Raw genomic sequence first — 22,061 nt, 5'->3', positions numbered from 1 at the left:
GAGCTGTGCTAACACTTGTTCATTTTGGAGATTTATTTTTTCTCTCTGTTCTCATAGGACAAACTGTGTGAATATTTTAGTGACAACGACTCAGCTTATCCCAGCATTGGCGAAAGTGCTGCTGTACGGATTAGGAATTGTGTTCCCTATAGAAAATATTTACAGCGCAACCAAAATAGGTGAGCTGCTTTCGTTTGGTTTCACAATGGACTCTTCTCCCTCAGGCTTTAAAAAATGAAAGGCATTAAATGAGACTTTTTTCTCAGAATGCTAGATGCCAAAAAAACTCGAAGAATAATTTAATCGGTTTTATTGTCAAAATTGGTTTTAGACATGAAGAGAAATATAAATCATAACCCGTGTAGTTTTATTGAGAAAATTTCACTTTACTGGCTAACATTAAGACCTCTGATTTTACTATAGCATCAATTCTAGATTATCTTATTTTTCTTTAGGCAACATCATAAAAAAATCTTATGAGCTAAAGCAAATAGTAGTATAGAAATATACAAAGTAGAAATGAATTCTAATAAGAGCTTTATTTAAATTATTGCTGGAACTATTTTTTTTGCTTTATTTTAATTCAACATGTGTAAACCATTGAGTTCCCATTTTTATTATGGGGATACAAAAAAATCAGTTCTTTCAAAAACAGAAACATAGTTGGAGAAAGAAAACTAAAGTAAAACTTAGAATACAAACCAAGTCAGAACGAAAGTGGGATAAAAAGAAGACATGGCTCTTGTTCTTAGAGAATTCACGATCTAGCAGGGGAAGCAGGCAGCTTGAAAAAATATGTAAATGAGCATTTATCAAGTATTTATTACAGCCCAGAACTGTACTAAGCAATTTACATATTAAAATCAATCTTCACAACCTTTGCATTTTACAAATTGGGAAACTATTATAAATCATTCAGGTTGATAGCTAGTAAAGAAAATGGACAAACTAGATCTCTGATTCCAAGGTCTAGACACCTTTCCACATCCTAGGAGGTCCTGCCACTAAGTGTCTGAACGTGCACTTCATTGAGGAAACATTTACTTCCCCCCCCACAGGGGAGGCAGAGGGCAAACGTCAGTGAAAGCTAAAGGGAAGAAATGGTATCTGAGCTGGGTATAGAATGGTAAATACAGGTTTACTGGACAGATGGGCTTGTGAGAGCAAAAGGACAGATAAATTCAAACATGTTCCCTTCTGAGGGATTTGTGAGTGGTTCTGCATGACTCGTGTGCAGTGTCCATGGGAAGCTGAAGCTGGAGAGGTAGACTTGGGTCCAGGCATAGTGACCTATCAATAGTATGTCACCCTAATAAGATGAATATTATTTTGGTGAGTCTTGGGGAAGTATCCTGGTAGGTGGAAAAAAAGGTTGTTTTTGGCTGCTCAGCTCTTAAGGAAAAGTGGCAAAAATGGAATGCCTGTACATCTGTCCTCTGCCTACACTTTCATACTTCTCCCTCAAATATCACTCGTATAGTTATTTGTTTATAGTCTGACTTCCCCACCAGAGAGTTAAGTCTATCTGTCTCACTCATCATTGTAGCTTTAAAGTCCAGTACATAGTAGGTGCTCAGTGTTTGTTGAATGAAATTTATGAATAGATGGTTGTTTACTCTGAAGAAGGCTGAACAGAGGTTTCTTTTAGGCAATTGAGTCAGTAGTGACACCATAATCAGATTTGATTGGAAAGAGAAGGGATTGATCTTATCGATGTAGAGTTTGAAGAGCCTATGTGATGTTCAGATGGCTCTGTGATGTTGGAATACATAGCTGGAGTTGGAGAATGGCAGATGCCTCCTGGAAAGGGCCAAGAGCAGAATGCTGGAAAATTCCTATGAAAAGAAAGGCATATATTAAATAGAATAGAATTCCCTATAGTCCAATAAAACCAAAAATTTATATGTTCTCATGTTCCGTAAGAATAGCCTTCCGGTGTTTATCCTTTATCAATAAAGAGGAGTCATATTGTGTCTTGTAAAGAGGGGTCCAAGGTAAAGGTTTATCAGCACATGAGACGGAGATATTGCCTTACTCCCCAGAAGAAAGAGCAGGTAGTGCATTACGTCATGCACATTGAACTTTAATTCCAAATACTTCTAAAATGTTAGGTGATAGGAAATGATGACAATCAAGTAATTCTTTTTAATGGGCATTTTGTTTGACATATTGGACCCTTTTTTTTTTTTTTTTTTTTACAGCACAGAATAAAAATTAGAATGAAAGGGATTTGTGGTGATAGAAATTGCCTCAAAACCCAAGTGGTAGGGTCACATTTCTATGATACTTTTATTAAGAAAAGTAGAGATTGAAACTTCTAAGTTAATACTATTGATTTTGCCATGAAATGGGGACCAGTACAGAAAATCTAGGCATTTCCCAATGTCAAAGTCATAGACGAAGATAACTGGTGTCTTCTATAACAGCTAATGTTCTTTCCAACAAAAATGCATTGATCAAAATGAAAACTCCGGACAAGTCCTCAAATTAACTTTTAATAGTCAGTTTCAGTTTTTAAATCTTTATTAGGCAAAATGTCTATATGACCCCAAATTCGTAATGAAGCCTGCAGGAGACAGCATATAGGTGAGAATTTTTTGTTCACCACTGCTTCACCTATAAGAAAACAATGAGTTTATTTCTCCAATGACTTTTCCATGCAAATGACACTTTACCAAAAAACCCGATAACATTTCCCTCTGTGGAGGAAAAGGTAGTTTTTCTGCAACCCAAGTTTTGGGTTGTGTGTTTTTGCACTGAAAATTGTGCTTTGTGTTTGTTTCTTGAAGGGATTTAACATTTCACAGTTTAGTGGGTGACTAAAGGAGCATTGAAATGACATCTTTGACTAAGGCTGGCCTCATTTTTGTTCTGCCAGATGCAAACGAGATATTTTAGTGCAAAATGCAAATATAAAGCAGACATTTGTTTAAGCAAACAAGCAATTTGTTCCCGTGTATATCTGATCCTCGTTTGAAAGAGACACAGGCCCCGCTCTGCCATTCACAGTGGAACACTGTAAACTGCCCCATTGTCCATTAAAATGACCCCATTGGCAGCCCTGGACTGGAAGCACCAGCTTCTTCTCTGAGAGGCAACAATGGCTGCATTAAGAGCAGGGTGTGCTGACAGTGCAGCCGCCATGGGAGCCCAAACCCAGTCATGACATGGGAAAGATGGTAGAGAGATAAAGGGATTCTGTTACCTTTACCTGCTTCTCCTCCAGGAAGGGGCTTTATTGAACACGAGATGTCTGGGAAGGCAAGCATGATCCCCCTGAAGTGCCCCAACAAATGACCCAAAATTTATTGCAGAAGCAGGTTGATGAGACTATTTCAGGCAAACATGTTGGGCTTTTTTTTTTTTTTTTTTTTTTTTGGGGGGGGTCTTTAATTCAAATACAATCCCACCTGAAAATGAAGAGGTGAATTCAACAATGTTTGATTTCTCCTCAGTAGCCTTTGGATCAAACATGATTTTCAGAGTTTAAAAGATCATGAAACATTTTTACAACCAATGTGTGACTAGAATAACATGCCTGTATTTAGTCTCAGCTTATAGGGGGAAAAATACTGCTGCAAAAGAATATTTCTCCCCTCGGATGCTGTACTGCCATGGACCAAGTCCTGGTTTGCCATCAATGAGTCCTCGGGGAAAGAGTACTAAAATGGTCAATTTCAACGAATGGGACACCACATGGGGAATTAATTTACAGTCTTTAATTTAGTGTGCTGGTCCACGTGTTACCCCACGACATGTAAAAGCTCCTCCTAGTTTGCACAAGTAGGTGAGGGTTGAACCACAGGCACAAAGAAGAAAGTGTCAATAAAAAGTGCAAGTGCGATAGCACTAAGTTATCCAGACTGTACATGTTTCATGATGGATCTTTGTTCCCTAGGAAAGGAAAGCTGTTTCGAGAGGATAATTCAGAGGTTTGGAAGGAAAGTGGTGTACGTCGTCATAGGCGATGGCGTGGAAGAGGAACAAGGAGCAAAAAAGGTGAGTGTTCCCAGGGGTACTCCTTCTGCATTAATTTTTCTTGGTCCTCACAATGCTCAGAACTGGGTCATCTGCACACATTCTCTCTCCGAGACCACGTATGGATGTGTTCTGAACGGTAAGCACTGAAAGGGGGCAGTGTAGAGTTAAATAGGAAGTGGGTTCTCTGAAGAGGGGTGCACACAAGCTTGAGGGTCACGGATGGTTGGTCTGCACCCGTGGCAGACACTGCCAGGTGACCAAAATCTTGTTCTCCAAGCCTGGATGCAACCTGAGAACCTTCCAAACACCAGTACAGAAAGGCTCCATCAGGAGACCAGGGCTGGCTGCAATACTGTTCGCTGTCCTAGAGTCCAGGCCTTCTTTTGATGATGAAGTTGCCACCTTGCCTCTTGAGATATGGGGAAGGGAACGTGACTTCCAGGTTGCCCATCATCCTTCTTTTCACTCCTCTGCATCCCTTCAAGTGTACAACTTAGCAAAGTTTCCTCACTGATGTATTTTAAGGAGACACATTCCATAGCAATGCCAGTCTTTTGCGTGGTCACAGTGGTGTGCTCAGTGCCTTGGCCATGCCCAGCACTTCTTCCCTGCCGTTGCCTCTGCTCAGAATGGAATTATATCTTCTCTAATGCTCTACTCTCATTATCTTACTTTTCAAAGTCCAGTTCATGCAGCACTTCTTCTAATTTCTTTGTTTGTAAGAGCTCGGTTACAGTGGCACTCGCTTATAACGTAACTGGAGAAGTTGTAAATGGCTTGGACTCCTGAGCTGGACAGTCTGGGTTTGAATTATAAAGCCGCCGCTTACCAGTTCCGTGACTTTGAGCAAGTTACTTTTTTCTTTTCTTTCTTCATCTGTAAATGGGAATAAGAATGGCAACTAGCTTACTGGGCTGGTTTGGTTCTGGTGTGTGAAGACCATGGGACAGAGCCGGTTACATATGAAGTGTGCAATAAATGGTGGGCATTGGTATTATTTGCCTACACACCAGTGATAGCAGTAAAGTGTGAGCGGTAGAGAAATAGGGATCTTGTTTTGCTTGGTTTGTTGTTTGAGACTGTCTTCAAATTTTACAACTCCCTAAATCTTTATATATATATATATATATATATATATATATATATATATATATATATATATATATATATATATATAAAATCAATAATATAATTATATATATATATATATATATATATATATATATATATAAAATTATATTATTGATTTTTTACAGAGAGGAAGGGAGAGAGATAGCTAGAAACGTCGATGAGAGAGAAACATCGATCAGCCGCCTCCTGCACACCCCCCACCGGGGATGTGCCTGCAACCAACATACATGTCCTTGACCGGAATCGAACCCGGGACCTTTCAGTCGGCAGACTGACGCTCTACCACTGAGCCAAACCGGTTTCAGCACAACTCCCTAAATCTTGACACCGTCATACACTATAAATATCTCTTAAATTGGAGAGCATTAAATATGAGATTAACCAATAGAACATTTTTCTTTCCCTTCCCTTCTCACACACTGACTCATAGAAATCGCTGTATATTTCCATAAAGGATTCAGTTCTTCAGTTTGGTGGTTCTGGAGTATTCTAGTATATACCAGAAGTGGCACATAGAGTCGCCAGAATATAGGTGCATCATTAAGCATGACAGGTGGTCAGCTTTCTAATAGGGTCTGAAGGTGCCTTAATTCACTCTCATCACCTCTGAATTTCAGTGAAAACATAGACGCTGGCCCTGGCTCTTAAATAATGGATTATTTCACTTATGCCTACAGATATGCAATGTGCCCAGGACTTTATGCTTCCCAAGTGTGATCAGTGCTGGTGGGAACCCACACTCTTCAGATCCAGCCAAGTTTGATGCTAAGCAGTACTTGTCACTTAAATACTAGCTCTTACATTCCAGCTTTACCAATGGCCAACCACCATGGTCCTTAGGTACATCTGTTAGTCCTTTGTGCTGTCTCCATAAATTGAAATCTTTCCCGGACTAAATTTAGAATACTCCACATACAACCCTGGAGAGTTAGAGAGAATGTTTGGTGGGAATCCAAACTCAAGTCTTTTTCTTGGGAAAGCCTCTGGAATCTCTGTGCCATTCCTAGACAGGACCTCCTGGTGGCCAGCGGGACATGGAATGGATTAGCACCTCTGAGCAGTTAGAACTGAAGCAGCATCCATGCCAGTGGGGCCCAGGGCCAGAGGTGAGGATCTGTTCTCCAGACTTGTCTTTCTCCGTCTAGATTTACCAAGAAGTTTTCATTTCAGGAGAAGGCTGCCAAAATGTGGCTTTTTAGCTTGTGGTAGACAGAAGGATGCTTATGAAAATGACAAAATGCAAGGAACACAAGTGAAATCCTTTGGGCCCTATGGAGGTTTCTGTGGGTGAGTCCCTTCCTAAACCTTACTGAGCAGCATTTGTTAGATACTTGGTGTGAGTGAGCACAACATGCCAAGTAAAGGAATTCTTGGTTTGTTGTTAGAATGAAATGTAGTAACAGGTCTAAGTTTATTTGCTCTCTTTGAAGAACTGTTCAAGTTATTCCCACTGTTTATCTTTTGTTATTATTTACTAGAGGCCCAGTGCATGAATTTGGGGTCCATGGGGACGGGGCGGTTAGGTGGAGGGGACATAGGTGGTTGGCTAGCCAGCCCCACCCCCTGGTCAAACTCCCAGTTGAGGGGACAATTTGCACATTAGCCTTTTATTATATATTAGGATATTGGGGACACACACACCTATACCAAGAGTGAGGCAGCTATCTATAAAGAACATGCTCTTTGAATTTTTTACTGTGAGTGAGGATTCCTCACTTCAACTTCCTGTTTTGATTCTGTGGGATGAGTGCATGTGATAAGAGACCAATAGCATCTATTACAAACAAACTCCTTGAAGCCTACCAGTGTGGGAACTCTGACCAGAGGTTAAAAGATTGTGTATGTATGAATGTGAAGTGTACAGATTTCTCAGAAGGTTCAATATTCTGTTATTATCAATCTATCACCCAGAGTGACAAGTGATCATTACTTATATTCTGCCTGACCTTTTTAGGTTAACCAGTATTTAAATTTAAAGTTTGTGCATAAGTTAAGAGGCAAATATCTAAGATATTCACAATAGATAATGAGTATCTTTAAAGTGAAGTTCTGCACAGAAATAGAGAATAGTTAGTATTTAACTTGAGAAATATTTAATTTGGGGGGAAAAAACTAAAATTAATATCCCATTTTACAAATATATATAAGAATTCAAGCTAAAGAAATTGTTATCCATGCTATTGCTGGATTAATGCTCATAATGGTAACTAATTATAATTACTATAAATTGTAAAGTCCTTATGTCCCAGTCCTTCTTTTAGACACTTCTTAACTCATTATTTTATTAAATCCCTAGAATAATTTGATGAGGAAGGACCCAAGTTATAGTTGAGAAAACCAAGGCACAGGAAAGTAAATAATTTGGCCAAATTCACACAGCTAGAAAGGGCCAAACAGGTCTTTGAAGCCAATACTAGTTGTGAGATTTAACACAAAGTTCTTTCAAATTATAAACTCTATTTACATAGCTTAAGGATAATTTCACTTACAAAAAAGGAATTTTCATGCTTTTCATCCCACATTTAAATGTCAGAATTTTTATTATTATTTATTGTTGACAGTATTACAGATGTCCCCCATCCTCCCTCCTTTGCCCCTCTCCATCCAACCCACTCCAGGCCTTCCCCATGTTCATGGGTTATGCATATATGTTCTTTGGTTAATCTCTCCTCCATGTCTCTATTAAAGTGTGTAAATCTCTCTTCCATGTCTCTATTGAAGTGTGTAATGTTTATTTCATTCTTTTTCAGAGGTAGATATAACTACTCAGCACTCTCCCCTCATTTTACTTTTATGACTAAAACTTTTAAATCACTAATTCTGATATATAATTTAGTTCATGAGCATTTTAGGGTATTAATATAGTGAATTGGTGAAGTTCCGCACATTGGTGTGCTAAGATGTTTTTGCAAAATCAGACCGTTTTGCATTTCTTCTGAATTGATTTTAACCATTTAGCTTGTCTCTCTCGGTTTCCTACGTCCTCTTGAAAATCTGGTACAACACTCTTTTCCCTGTAAAGACGCCTTTCATCTCCCTAAATAATCTTCTGCTCGAGGTATCTAGTTACTTTTTTAAAGCCCAGGAATGGAGACCAGTCAGTAGCCATGAGTTGCCTGTTTTGTTATGGACTCTTGAAGTCTGTGCTCTGTCATCTTTGTTCTGTTTGCCAGATGAGTTCCCAGGCTTTCATCAGCGATTTTCGTCTAATTCTATAATGTTTACCATTAAAAAGCACACCTTCAGAGAGAAAAGGTTAGAAATAGCTTTATTTAAAAGAGCTACATTATTCTACAAAAGTCTCTTGCCTCATTTCTGGGAGTACCTCTTAGTTCCTTAAAAGACAGTGTAGAGAGCATGTGAGGAGCCATCTACCTGTGGATATCTTTCTTTGACCTGTGTCCTTTATTGTCAAAATCTGCCAAGATTTCTTTTTTACCACATTTTTTTTGTTTTTGTTTCCCTAATACAACATATCTCAAGTGAAAATAATTAGGCACATGTATAATTTTTTTTAAAGACCAAAATATAATAGTCTCCTGCACAATGAAAGCAGTTTTCATTTCTAGAGTAAAAGTGGCCTTATTTTATAACAACACAACAACATTTATTTCACTACTCAGAGAACTACAATACTTAAAATAGAAATCTCTGGTGAACAAAACCAGGAGGAAAATGGCAAGCAATCATTATTCTGCATAATGATGAATCCTTCATCAAAAAGGGTCCATTTCAAATGTACACTATCAAACTTGCTACAAGATGAAGCTGAGAACCTAATACTTGCTCCTAAGCTTATTCAGGAGATAGAGCTGCTTTTGTAAAAACTTTAACATTTTTAATGCAAATTTCTGCTTCTAGTTTTATTTCAATGAGACAGGGCTTACTAACACGAATTTTATTATTCTAAAGCCAGTCATTCATTTAATACTTAATGAGCACATACAATATGCCAGGTCTTTTTTTATTAAAGTATAATTCACATACTTCTTAAGTTTCAGGTGTATGACATAGTGATTCAACATTTCCATACCTTATAATCATATTGTGATAAATCTAGTATGTTCCTGTGCAAATTTATTGCAATAATATTGATTATATTCCCTATGCTGTACATTACATCCACATGACTTATAACTGAAAGTTTATACCTCTTATAACCCTTTCGTTTTTTTCACCCATCTCCATCCCCTCTGGAAATCATCAGTTTATTTTTTGTACCTAGGACTGGGTTTCCATTTTGTTTTGTTTATTCATTTGTTTTGGTATTTTAGGTTTCACATGTAAGTGAAATCATACAGTACTTGTCCTTTGATTGGTTTCATTTAATGTAACACGCTCTGGATCCATTCATGTTTATGCAAATGGAAAAATTTCTTTTTTTCATTTTCTTTTAACGTTCCTCTGTGTTCAACACATTTTCTCTATCCACTTGTCTATTAATAAACACATAGATTCCTTCCATCTTGGCTAATATGAACAATGCTACAGTGAACATAGGAGTGCAAATATCTTCCAAACGAGTGTTTTCATTTTCTGTGGGTGGGTAACTAGCAGTGGAATTGCTGGGTCACAGGTTCTTTTTGAGGAACCATCATGCTGTTTCCCCATAGTGGACAGCTAACCCACCAGCAATGCACAAGGGTTTTTTCCACATTCTCACTAACACTTGTTACTTGGTTATTTGTTGTCTTTTTTATAATAGTCAAGCTTTAGTGATACTTCATTTGGTTTTGATTTGCATTTCCCTGATGATGAGTGACATTGAGCATCATTTCATGTGTTTGTTGGCCATCTGTGTGTCTTATATGGAAAATATGTATCCAGGTCCTTCATCCATGTTTTAATCAGATTGTTTGGTTTTTTACATTGAGCTATATAAATTTTTTAAAATAAGTTAGATATTAACTTTTTATCAGATATATCATTTGTAAATCTCCCACTCAGTGGGTCGTCATTTTGATTTGTTAATTGTTTGCTTAACTGTGCTTAAGCTCTTTAGTATTTTTTTCCCTAGGAGTATTATGGTTTCTGGTCTAAGAACGTGGTCTCAGGTGTTTTTGTGTTTTTTTGCATGCAGCTATCTAGTTTTCCCAATGACATTAATTGAAGAGATGTCTTTCCTTCATTGTATGTCCTTGCTTCCTCTGTTGTAGATTAATTGACCTTATAAGTATGGGTTTATTTCTGGGCTCTATTCTATTCTTTTGATTTGTGTTGTCTGTTTTTGCACCAAAACCATGGGTATAGTTTGAAATCAGGTAGTGTGATGCTTCTTATGTTCTTTTTCAAGACTGTTTTCACTATTTGGGGTCTTCTGGGTTCCACATAAATATCAAAATTATTTGTTCTAGTTCTGTGAAAAAAAATACTATTGGTATTTTAAGAGAGATTGCATTGAATCTGAAAATATATGAAGTCATTTACCCACTTCTAGCCATTGTTCCAACTCCATTGCCACTATTGGTATTTTGAGAGAGATTGCTTTTGGTGGTATGGACATTTTATTGATTAATTCTTCTAATCAGTGAGTACAAGATTTTCCTCCATTTATATATCTATCATCTACACTTTCATTAATGTCTTATAGTTTTCAGAGTACAGGTCTTTTATTTCCTTGGTTAAATGTATTCTTAGGTACTTTTTTGATGTAATTGTAAATGGAATTATTTTCTCTAAAATTTTTTGTTAAAATTTTTTTATTAAGGTATTACATGTGTCCTTATTCCCCCATTACCCACACCCCCTCCCCCCATGTTGTCTTTGTCCATTGATTAGGCTTATATGCATGTATACAAGTCCTTTGGTTGATCTCTCTTCCTTGCCCCACCCTCCCTTACCTTCCCTCTGAGGTTTGACGGTCTGATCAATGTTTCATCAGTTTTTTATTATATTCCACAAATGAGTGAGATTATGTGATATTTATCTTTCTCTGCATGGCTTATTTCACTTAGCATAATGCTCTCCAGCTCCATCCATGTTGATGCAAATGGTAAGAACTCCTTTTTTACCATAGAGTAGTATTCCATTATATAGATGTTCCATAGTTTTTTAGTCCACTCATCTGCTGATAGGCACTTAGGCTATTTCCAAATCTTAGCTATGGTGAATTGTGATGCTATGAATAGTTCATTCTTAATGTATAGAAATACAATAGATTTCTGTATCCTTTATTCACTGAATTCATTTATTTGTTTTAACATTTTTTTTGGAGTCTTTAGGGTTTTCAATTACTTAGTTTATTAATTTTTACTTCCTCTTTCCAATTTGGATGCATTTTCTCTCCTTTTCTTCTTGATTACTAGGGTTAGGACTTCCAACCCTATCTTGAATAAAACTAGCAAGGGTATTTTGTCTTGTTTCTGATCTTAGATGAAAGCACAGATATGTTCATTTTGAAATACAAATGGTAACTATATACCTTTTTCATGTAATATACACTGGCAGTCATTCCCTATTAGCACCTGGAGCTTTGCATCTCTAACTCTCAAATTTGTTGCGTCGGCATTCCATTGTGCGGATATATTATAATTTAGCAAGTCCCCTGTGGCTGAGCATTTAGGTGGTTTCCAGCATGAACTCCTTCCTATAAGCAATTCTATAGTGAACAGTTTTCATTTAGCTTGTTCATGGACAAGTGTTTCTATGAGATAAAATACTAGAATTCCAATACTTGGGCCAAAGTTTATGTGTACTTACTAAAACTTTAATTCAGCAAAATTCAGTTACATGTGAGTGTCCATGCACCCAGGTTTTTGTGTTATTCTTTTTACATATAACCAGCAGGGATAAATGCAAAATACCAGGTGAGGAGGAAAGGTAGCAAAAGGGAATTTGGGAAGTTGTCTGTGTAGGCAAGAGGAGCAAGAAGGATGTGTCATTCTTTTCCTCTTATTCAGGGAGTATTTTTGTGCTAATGACCCCAAAATATGTTCTACTTGGTATACATCTCACAGTTTCAGTTGTCATTTCTACTGAGATTTGTGATCAGCTCTGTTTTTAGTTCCAGGACCCTAGATACTTAGTTACATTAAGGTATCCCATGCCATCCCAGCTGAATACCAGCAAATGCATTCCCAAACCAGTTCACCCACTCAAATTTGCTACAGTGCTCTCTACCTCGTTCCTGTCATGTGAATTCTCTCTTCACAGTGTCTTCAATCCATTGTCCCAACTCCACTGCCACTGTCCTTCTGCCTAGTTTCTCTCCTGGGAGCCAGCCATCCTTCCCAGCTAGATATTCCAAGTACTTCTACCTGGAAAAATCTTTATTAGTCTGTATCATGAACACACCATCTCCTTAGCCCGTTCTTCAAATTCAATGTAGACCCAACTTGCCCTTTTCCAGTTTACAACTGAGCTCTCCTCTCTGAGTTTATCATTTTAATTTTTTGTTTTGTTGAAATATAATTGACATATATTGATAGCACAAGTTTAAGGTGAACAGCATAATTACTTGATTTATCATGGTAATTATGATTTATCATGGTAATTATTTCATAATATAAGTTTTTAGTTAAAAACTATTATCTCACATTTTTTTAAAAGATTTTTCCTTGTGATGAGAACTTAGGAATCTACTCTTAGCACTGCTGTATAGTAGATGTCAACGTTATAACTATAGCACTACAATATTTTATAACTGGAAATTGGTATCGTTTGACCACCTTTATCCAATTGCCCTCCGGTAACCATAAATTTGATCTCTTTTTCTGTGTTTGGGATGGGGAGTGTTTTTTTAAGATTCCACACAAGAGATACAGTATTATTATTCTCTGACTTATCTAGCATAATGTCCTCAAGGTCTATATTATCACAAATAGCAAGATTTCCTTCATTATTGTGGCTGAATAATATTTTATTAAATACGCATACCACATCTTTCTTATCCATTCATCAATGGACTCTTAGGTTGTTTCCATGTTTTTGGCTATTGTAAATAATGTTGCTAAGAACGTGAGAGTGCAAATATCTCTTTAACATCGTGTTTTCACTTCTTTTGGATATATATACAGAGATGGAATTACTGGGTCATGTGCTAGTTGTAGTTTTAGCTTTTTGAGGAATGTCCAGACTGTTTTCCATAATGGCTATGCCAATTTATATTTCCACCAAGAGTATACAGGGTTTTTATTTTCTATATTCTCACAAGCATTTGTTGTTGTTCCTTGTCTTTTTGATGATAGCTGTTGTAACAGGTATGAGGTGACAGCCAATTGTGGTTTTGATTTGAATTTCCTTAGTGAATAGTGATGTAGAACACCTTCTCATGTACCTGTTGGCCATATGTATGTCTTATTTGGGAAAATATCTATTCAGGTCCTCTGCCCATTTTTTAATTGGATCATTGAATTGTATGAGTTCATTATGTATTTTGGATGTCAACCCTTTAAAAGAAATGGTTTCTTCTAGATTTATGGTTTCCAGTCTTATATTTAAGTCCTTGATCCATTTTAAGTTATTTTTGTCAGTGATGCAAGATAGGGGTCTAGTTTCATTCTTTTACATGTAAAATGCCAATTTTCCAGCATCATTTTCTGAAGATACTGTCTTTTCTCCATTTAGTATTCTTGTCTCGCTGGTCAAATATTAGTTGACCATATATGCATGGGTTTATTTCTGGACTCTCTATTCTATTGGACTCTCTATTCTATTGGTCTGTGTGTTTGTTTTTATGCCAGTACCATAATATTTTGATAATCAGGGAGTGATGCTTCCTGTTTTGTTTTCTCACATGTACTTTGGCCATTCAGATCTTTTGTGGTTCCATATAAATTTTAGGATTTTTTTCTACGTCTATAAAATGCCATAGGAATCTTGGTTGGTATTGCAGATGAATTTCGGTAGTAACAACATTATAATTATTCTAATCCATGAAGACAGAGGAATCTTTCCTCCCATTTATTTGTGTCTTTTATTTCTTTTATCAATATTTCAAAGTTTTCGGTGTAGAGATCTTTCACCTCCTTGGTTAAATTTATTTCTAATATTTTATTTTTGCCACTGGTAAGTGGGATCATTTTCTTTATTTCTTCAGATAATTTGTTATTAGTATATATAAATGCTACCTGTTTGTATCCTGCAACTTTACTGAATTTCTTGATTAGATCTAATAGGTTTTTGGTGGAGTCTTAATGGCACTTTGAAAATCCTAGATAGTTTTACTTCTTTTCTAATTCTGATGCCTGTAATTTCTTGCCCCATTGCTCTGGCTAGGTCATTTTGACCCTTAATCCCACTACCTTATATTATAATTATATAGTTTTAGTCAATATGGGCATATATCATGTACATATTATATATAAAACATCTTCCATAGCTACAGTACTTATAAGTCATAGATTTTATGTAAATTTAGAAACAATCCTTTATGTAAATTTAGAAACAATCCCAAGTCATTTTCCCTAAACCCTCATTTTACAGATAAATAAACAACTTCTAAGGAGACTGTCATAATTCAAAGTCACATGACTAAAAGTCAGATTTGAGAGTATGGTATCTCCTCTTTCTAGCACCTTCTTCTCCCACCATGGCACTATAACTGACTTCACATAAGAAATATTTATTTCAGGCTAACCACTAGTGCGGGAAAAATTATTTACCTTGTATCTACTTGTCCTGGGAATCTCCTTTAGATCCATAAAATCTTCACATCAGTATGTGCCTACTTGGGGAAAATATGATCTTGCAATATTAATTCTAATTATTTGTTAACATGAGTTTGAGCCCGAGATCAGTCATATAAATATTGTAGTAAACGTATATATTTTAGAGAGTGGAACACCTGATTATAGCTGAGATCACTACCTATCATGTTATGCAACACTGCTCATAACAGAGCTGCTGTCCTCGTGTTGGGAGTGTCCCCAGACACAGCCTGTTCTTTTTCACATACACCTAAGGTTTGCCACTTGTTGTAGAAACTTTTACACTTTTGCTCGAATGACCCTATCACTACTGCACTGTGATGAGTTGTCTGTAATATACCACAGGCGTATCGCATCATTGGAACGTGTTTCAGGGTGCTGCCTGACATGTGTTTATTAATGCTCTACATAGAAAGACTCCTGTCCTTGAAATCCTGGCAGCTTTAAGCAAGGCAATGCAGGGATCTTTGTGGATAATCTCACCTTCCTTCCATAACATGTTCTTAATATGGTCTAAAAGTAAAACAGTTTACAGTAAATGTGCTCTAGGCTAACATTACCTCCTCAACCTGTAAAAACACATAGCCACTGTTCAGGTCCTGTGCTTACTATGGAATTAAATGCTAATTTATCCATTCACCATGTACCACAAATTAGCTGGATATTTTTTCAGTTCCCTTTTCAATTTCTTAGCCAGTCATTGTGTTCTACACGCCATGCTTTGGAGAGCACCAATGGCTTTCTAGCTTGTATTGTTGTCTGTGAGAAACAGATAATTGGCATGCAAAATAATTTGAACATGCTCTGAAAAAAAGCATTCCACTTCTCACAAGTTCTTTTATATGTATGTATAACCCAGAAAACTTCTGGTTGGCTCTCTGAAGCACATTTAGCAGACTGTTACATCCTAGGACATAAGAGCAATAGAATAACCCCCTTTATTCGATTGTTCAGGGACTCTGAAAAATTATACAAAAATTAAGAATAAAATAGATACTGTGGTTAAATGTAAAAGAACACTGTGTACATTTGAATACTTGCAATTTTTTCAATAATGAGTGATCATCCTTAAAAGTGATATCAAAATGGGCTTAGGTAGTAAAATGAACAGGATGCTAAATGGTACCCACGGACATACCTCAGAGATTTTGCATATTCAGTTCTCGACCACTGCAATAAAGTGAGTATCTTGTCTTCAACTTGTGAAACATGCAACATCTGTGAAGCACAATAAAACGAGGTATGCCTGTACTATTGCATATACACCATTTCAAATATCAGTGGGTACATTTATGAAGGTTATCTGGGTAGTAGGATTAGAAGTGATTTTCTTTGTATAGTTCTACATTTTACAAGTATTTTACAATATGCATGGATTTCTATTCTACATTTTACAAGTATTTTACAATATGCATGGATTTCTATTCTAATAAGAGAAAAATCAGGAAAGTTTTGAGTAGACATTTTTTAAACCCAATCCATGTATCCTAGTCACTCATATTTTTCAGCGTCCCTTACCAAACAGAGCATGGGAAGGAGTGTGTGTGCTTTCACTGCTAAATAGAAAGGCCACAGAGAATGGTTAGGAGGCATTACAGCATACAGGCCTCAGGTGCAGACCAGACCTTGTATGAATCTTGCGTTTACTCCTTACCAGCTGCTATTCACATCTCCTCTCTGTTCCTTCCCTAAACCTCAGTTTTTCATCACTAAAGTAATGGTAAGAGAGAGGCTTCCTTGGGAGAGTCTGTGACCAGTCTTAGGACCATGCCTGACACCATACTCAATAAATTATAACTATCGTTATCATTATAATCAACTCCTCACCAGGGTTCAGGAGGCTTTGCATCATTTGGCTCCTGCAGACAATCATGTCATAAACCACATATTTCTCTCTCACACAGCCAGTATTTTAATAGTGAATTTCTCCTTTATCTTTACCTCCCCATACATACAGCCAATAAAGAACTTTTTACTGGTGGTCATTTCAGACTTTGCTCAGCTGTTACCTCCTCTATTCAGGTGTTTCCCAGTTCCCCTGGCAAAGGGGCTTGGCCCCTCCTACTCCTATTATAACACATAGGTGCACACTCGTGATTGGTGTACATTTCTGCTACTCACCCACAGGCTGTGACGGGACTGGCCAGGGCATCTTCTGCACCATGCCTGCAAATTCAAAACATTCATGAGTGGATGAATGCAAAATAGGACAGCCTGTTTTTTGAGTCTAAGGCTATCTATGGAGCATCCTCGTAATTTGAAAACAGATTTCTGGTACCTGGTTCTGGACTGTTCTGTTACAAAGGGTAAAGATATAGTCAAGAAAGGTCTACATTTGATATCAGACTATGGTAAAGGTCTACATTTGATATCAGACTATGGTATAGGCTTTTAGCAGATTACCAAGAAAAAAACATGTTAATAAGTAATTTAATAGTTTGCTTTCCCAGAATAAGACAGCTACCAGAACAGTGAGTAGTTTCCACTGTTCCCTACAGAGAATCCCCCAAACCCTTCTGGCCCCGTTTGCTTCCAATGCCAAATTCTATTAGTCTCAATTTTTAAATAATTCCATAGAACCATAGTTGCAAATATACCCAGGCCCTCATATTATTTTTGTGGGGGGAAACACACAAGCAAACAGAAAAAAATAAGAAGAAAAAAACTGTCTTTATTCCCCAAATAAGTAGAATTTTGTCTCTTAAGAAAAAGATTTTACTGATGCATAAGTACTTACTATATGGCAGTGAGCAGGGAAAGTATATAATATTGTATCTGTCCTAAATGGATGAAGTAACCTGTTTTGTCTCTGGCTAATTCAGGTGTTTTAAAAATATTACCATCATTTAAACTTGATGTTTAAATTGATTAAACAATTAGAAAAGAAAAAAAAACCACCTTTTAAATTGTTCTTTTAAGGTTTTCCCAAGTGGTAAAGCCATTGTAAGGTCCATGCAAAGAATGCCTGATGGAAATAAATGAAAAAAAAGTTGCTTCTTCCATGAGTAAAATGAAGCTTTGTAAAAAACTACCCACTAAGGAAAACTGCTTAGACCCTCAGCATTAAATATCCACTGGATTCATATTTCCCAAGGCAACGGTTTTTGACAAAGTTTCAGGCAGAGCTACTGTTTTATCTATGTTTGAATTTTGCATTCAAGTCACGGTGTAGATTTACTCAAGAAATCTCACATTTTAAAATGCAGTCCAGTGTTCTTAGGGAAGCATTAAGTTTGGATTTTTGCTTCAACAGCTGTGATGTAAAGATCGTAGCTGGCAGTGCTAGGGGCGGAGCGCTGGAGCGGGCTGCAGAAGCAGGGTGCGGGGCTGGGGCTGGGAGCCTGGTCTGTCCTCACCCGTGTCTGCCCTTCCCCAGCACGCCATGCCCTTCTGGAGGATCTCCAGCCACTCGGACCTCATGGCCCTCCACCACGCCTTGGAACTGGAGTACCTGTAACCGCCACACAGCACTTTGAAGCCGCTTAACTGCCCTGTGACCAGGAACGAACCCAGCAGGCCCGCGTCCCTGTTGGTGCCAGCCTAGCGAACTTACCCATTTCAGCGCCGGGATGCCCAGCTGCTGTCGGCCTTCACCTCTGCCCTCGCGGTACAGGGAGGACCACACACTTCAATTTCTTCAAACAGCTGTTGCCTCGAGTACTGTGAATCCAATGAAAATAAGCCATGAGAATGTTCTAGGACAGTGTGATGTGTCTTTGCCACATTAACTACATGGTGAGCTACATGGTTCAAACCTGTGAAGAAAGGACCTGCAGACGCCTGAGTCTTTAGCATCTTCAATGTGACATAAACAGCTTCCCCAATACAGCAAACTTGATTGCACAATGAAGACTGAAATGTTTCCTGAATACCAGTGGGGGATGTTCTTAAAAAGAAAGGTTTACTTTTCGGTGTCTCATACCCAGGGTAATCTGCACACCTCTACTTATTTATGAACAGACTTTTTAAAAGAAACAGCTTTATTGAGGTATAATCCGAGTACTATTCGGCTCCTTTGAACAGACTTTGTGGGCATCCAATAATTGAAGAGACTATGAATAGCCTAAGAAATAAGCGATTAAAGGCCTTGGCCTCATGACACAGCAAGGACTTTAAATTTTAGCACATTGCAAAGTAGTTTAAAGTATGTCTAATTTAAACGTATAATATGTACATCACTGAGACAATCATGTACAGAAAGAATTTTTGGTGTAAATTTGTAATAATGGATGATTCTTTTACATATTGTTTAGAAAATATTGAAAGGCAGCAATGCCTTGATAGAAGTATGAGGCAGTACATGCACAGACTTGTGTGCAGGGCCTTAGCGAAGTGTACTGGGTATAAATATGTAGATAATAGTTTTTTGTTGTTTTTTTAGATAATGTTGTCAAGACCAAAAGCATGGATGTCAATAGGATTTCATTTTCCAAATCTCCCCTCCCCCAATCAGTAGTTTTGTGTGTGCTGTGAGGAAGGCCTTGGTAAAATAATGCAGCAGTGTCTTTAGTCATTTGAATAAAAAGTCCTCTTAGAACCTCACTTTTTCATTTTCAAAGACTAATGTATTATATGTAAGTACTTGGAAAAAATGATTATTCAAATGCTTTTTTTCTTCCCACATAAAATATGTGGAAGATAGATATATTTTATTAATGAAATGGTTCGTGAATTGGAGACTAGCCAAGTTTTCATGTGCTTAGATGATCGTGTCCAGGTAAAGGAGGACATCACCACCCATCTAAAAATTAGCAAAACTTTGCATCACTCTCTACATTCATGTTCCCTCTGCTTTCCTCCACACTCTCCACCTACCCTCCCGGGAAAGTTCATTGCTGGCAGTGGACGTGGCAGTCATCACCAAGAAATAATGTTTCTCTTCACCTGTCATACATAGTACACAACACATCTGGGAAATAAAAATTGTCATCTTTGTTGTACCATACAAAACGCTTCTCCAAAAGGGATTACTTTGAGCACTGGTTCCTCTTGTCCATAAAGCCTTCTGTTGTCATTAGATTGCTTTCTGGATGAATTTCCTTTCATTCTATAATGGGAGGGATAAACACCAGCTAAGACCCAAAGTACAATAGCTAAAGAGCTGCCCTAACCCTTTCCTTCATGTTGCTGCTAGAATTAGTCAGTTGAAAATTCTCCAAATTATTTAACAGTTGTTTGCAGTTGTTTTTGTTTCTTTCCTTGCTTGGAGCAAACAGAATTTGACAGTTTTTAGTCTTTTCATTTTATGTTTTTCTACTCCATAGATTGAAAAGACAAAGTTTAACTTGGCCTTACTGTATAAAGGTGTGTTGTGTCCACAGTTGTGTACAGAATTCTTCATTAATTTTGTGTTTAAATTAATAAAATTGATTTGTGAAGTACTGTAAGCTCCTTGATTACCAGTATTTTTTTTCTTCTTTATCTCCTGGTTACAAGAAACAGCAGGACCTGGTTCCACTGAAATGCTCATAGTCCAACAAAAGAAGTTGTATGAAGCAATTCTAGTAATGACTTCATCAGTCCCTGAGGGGACTAACCTGGAAGGGTCACAGCTGGTTCTTGTTCTCTGTAAGAACAGATGAATGGAAAAGCTCTTTCCTTCCTCCAAAACTCTGTAAGCCACACTGCATTCAAATGTATCTACTATAGAACAGAACTCGGCATTAAAGATCTTGAACGACAGAGCATAGATTTAGCCACTTATGCACCGGAGGGACAGCAATATAAAGCAGTTTTATCAAAAAGAATGCCCACAAGATATACTTTTAAAAGTTGGCCAGGTTACTTGTGGACAGAAAGCTATAAACCAGCACAACGTGCTTCCTCCTGGGATTTTATCTTAGACACACAACATGCAAACACGTGATAATCCAACATGCAGTTGTCTGAACCATTTATCGAGACCAACATGTACATTTTTCACACACATGCAGCAGGCCAAGAGGCAGGAGTGATGAAGTGTTTGAGCACGCTCAGAACTCCTAAAGATGGAAAATACTTGGAGAAAGTCCTTAAAGAGAGGCAGGGGTAGGCAGTGGAGGGATTTTTAGGTATCAAGTGAAGAAAGTATGGAAATGGGCAAAATGGAGGACATACCCTCAAAAGATGGATTTTTTTAAAGCACCATTTTTAATACGATACCTTCTGGCAAAAATGTTCAGGCTCCCCTTTGATCATAGATTAGAGCCCCGATTTCTCTACCTGACATTCTAGCGTTGCCAAATACAGTCTGGTTCCTTCCTGACATTCTCTCCCATTATTGTTCTGAGTAAACCTTCAGGGCACATTAACTGGGCCATTTAGTAGACCAAACAACCCATAAGCATCCCTGCCTTGTCTCTGCTTTGAGCAGCAGCTGCTAATCTGTTGTACCTCATGGACCACCAGTTGGCGACCTCTGGCTTAGAGTGCTCCCCATTGACGGCAATGATCCTCTTCCCTCAAACCACCCAAACCAGGTCAAGCTCCAGTGCCCTCTCCCTGGCAGTGCCTCCTTTTCCATCATAGCGCACAGTGTGAGTTCCTTCTCTTGAACTTCTCCCACCATCTAGAATCTTATAGGCAAGTCCTATGATTCCTTGCAATAAAGACTCATGGGGTTCCCACCATGAGGGCATTGTCCGAGGTGCTGAAGGTGAGGATGGTGTTGACATTGGAGCAGGTGGGAACACAAGAAATGACTTACTGAATAAGACATTCACTAGGAAATGCTCCTTATGGAAAATTAAAACAAGGGGTATGGGTAAGTGACAATGCATAAGCTTCCTTGGAAATGATGAACAGAGACCAGACATTTGAACTGAGGCAAAATGCTAAGAAGTAGGCAGCATCTAATGTTCAGGGGCAGAGCATATAGGCAAAGGTCCTCAGGGGAAAATACTTTTATTTAGTATATGGTAGGAGTAAAACTCATGCCCATGGGACAAGAAGAAGGAATGGAGACTGGGAAAACCTTGAGGTCACAGATGGCTTTGGGTGTTTTTCCAAAGGGAATGGGCGGCCACTGAAGAGTTTTCTCAGGACTGTGACCCAACCACTCTGGCTGCTGGGTAAAGAATGGGCTGTAGAGGGCAAGAGAGGTAGGCAAGCGAGCTATCAGCCCAGGTGAGAAATGGCCAGGTTCAGATTAGAATGGGGAAATGGAAATCTGGGATTATTTTGAGTGACAGCAATGACAGGACTTGTAATGGGTTGGACTGCGGTGGGTAGGGGGAGGCAGAAAGAGGTAAGACACTAGGAGAATGTGGACACCACCAAAGGAAGGGCTCTCACTACCACTGTGAGAACAAGAGTGTAGCCTAG

At 37.9% G+C, this 22,061-nt stretch overlaps 1 protein-coding gene across 14 annotated transcripts in view; it reads left to right on the top strand.

Moving 5' to 3' along the window:
* Positions 1-20,146, top strand: part of EYA1 (EYA transcriptional coactivator and phosphatase 1) — a 293,996-nt gene extending 273,850 nt beyond the window's left edge. For all 14 annotated transcript variants that reach the window (XM_036437128.2, XM_036437131.2, XM_036437126.2 and 11 more), the window contains 3 exons: positions 58-179; positions 3,899-3,999; positions 18,136-20,146. In XM_036437128.2, coding sequence (XP_036293021.1) covers positions 58-179; positions 3,899-3,999; positions 18,136-18,216 — 304 coding nt within the window. In that variant the 3' untranslated portion in view covers positions 18,217-20,146. The remainder of the gene's footprint in view (positions 1-57; positions 180-3,898; positions 4,000-18,135) is intronic.
* The last annotated feature ends 1,915 nt before the right edge of the window (positions 20,147-22,061 follow it).

Source organism: Pipistrellus kuhlii, unplaced genomic scaffold, assembly GCF_014108245.1.
Source record: "Pipistrellus kuhlii isolate mPipKuh1 unplaced genomic scaffold, mPipKuh1.p scaffold_m20_p_14, whole genome shotgun sequence".
Lineage (NCBI taxonomy): Eukaryota > Metazoa > Chordata > Mammalia > Chiroptera > Vespertilionidae > Pipistrellus > Pipistrellus kuhlii.
This window is presented reverse-complemented; position numbering and strand designations above follow the sequence as displayed.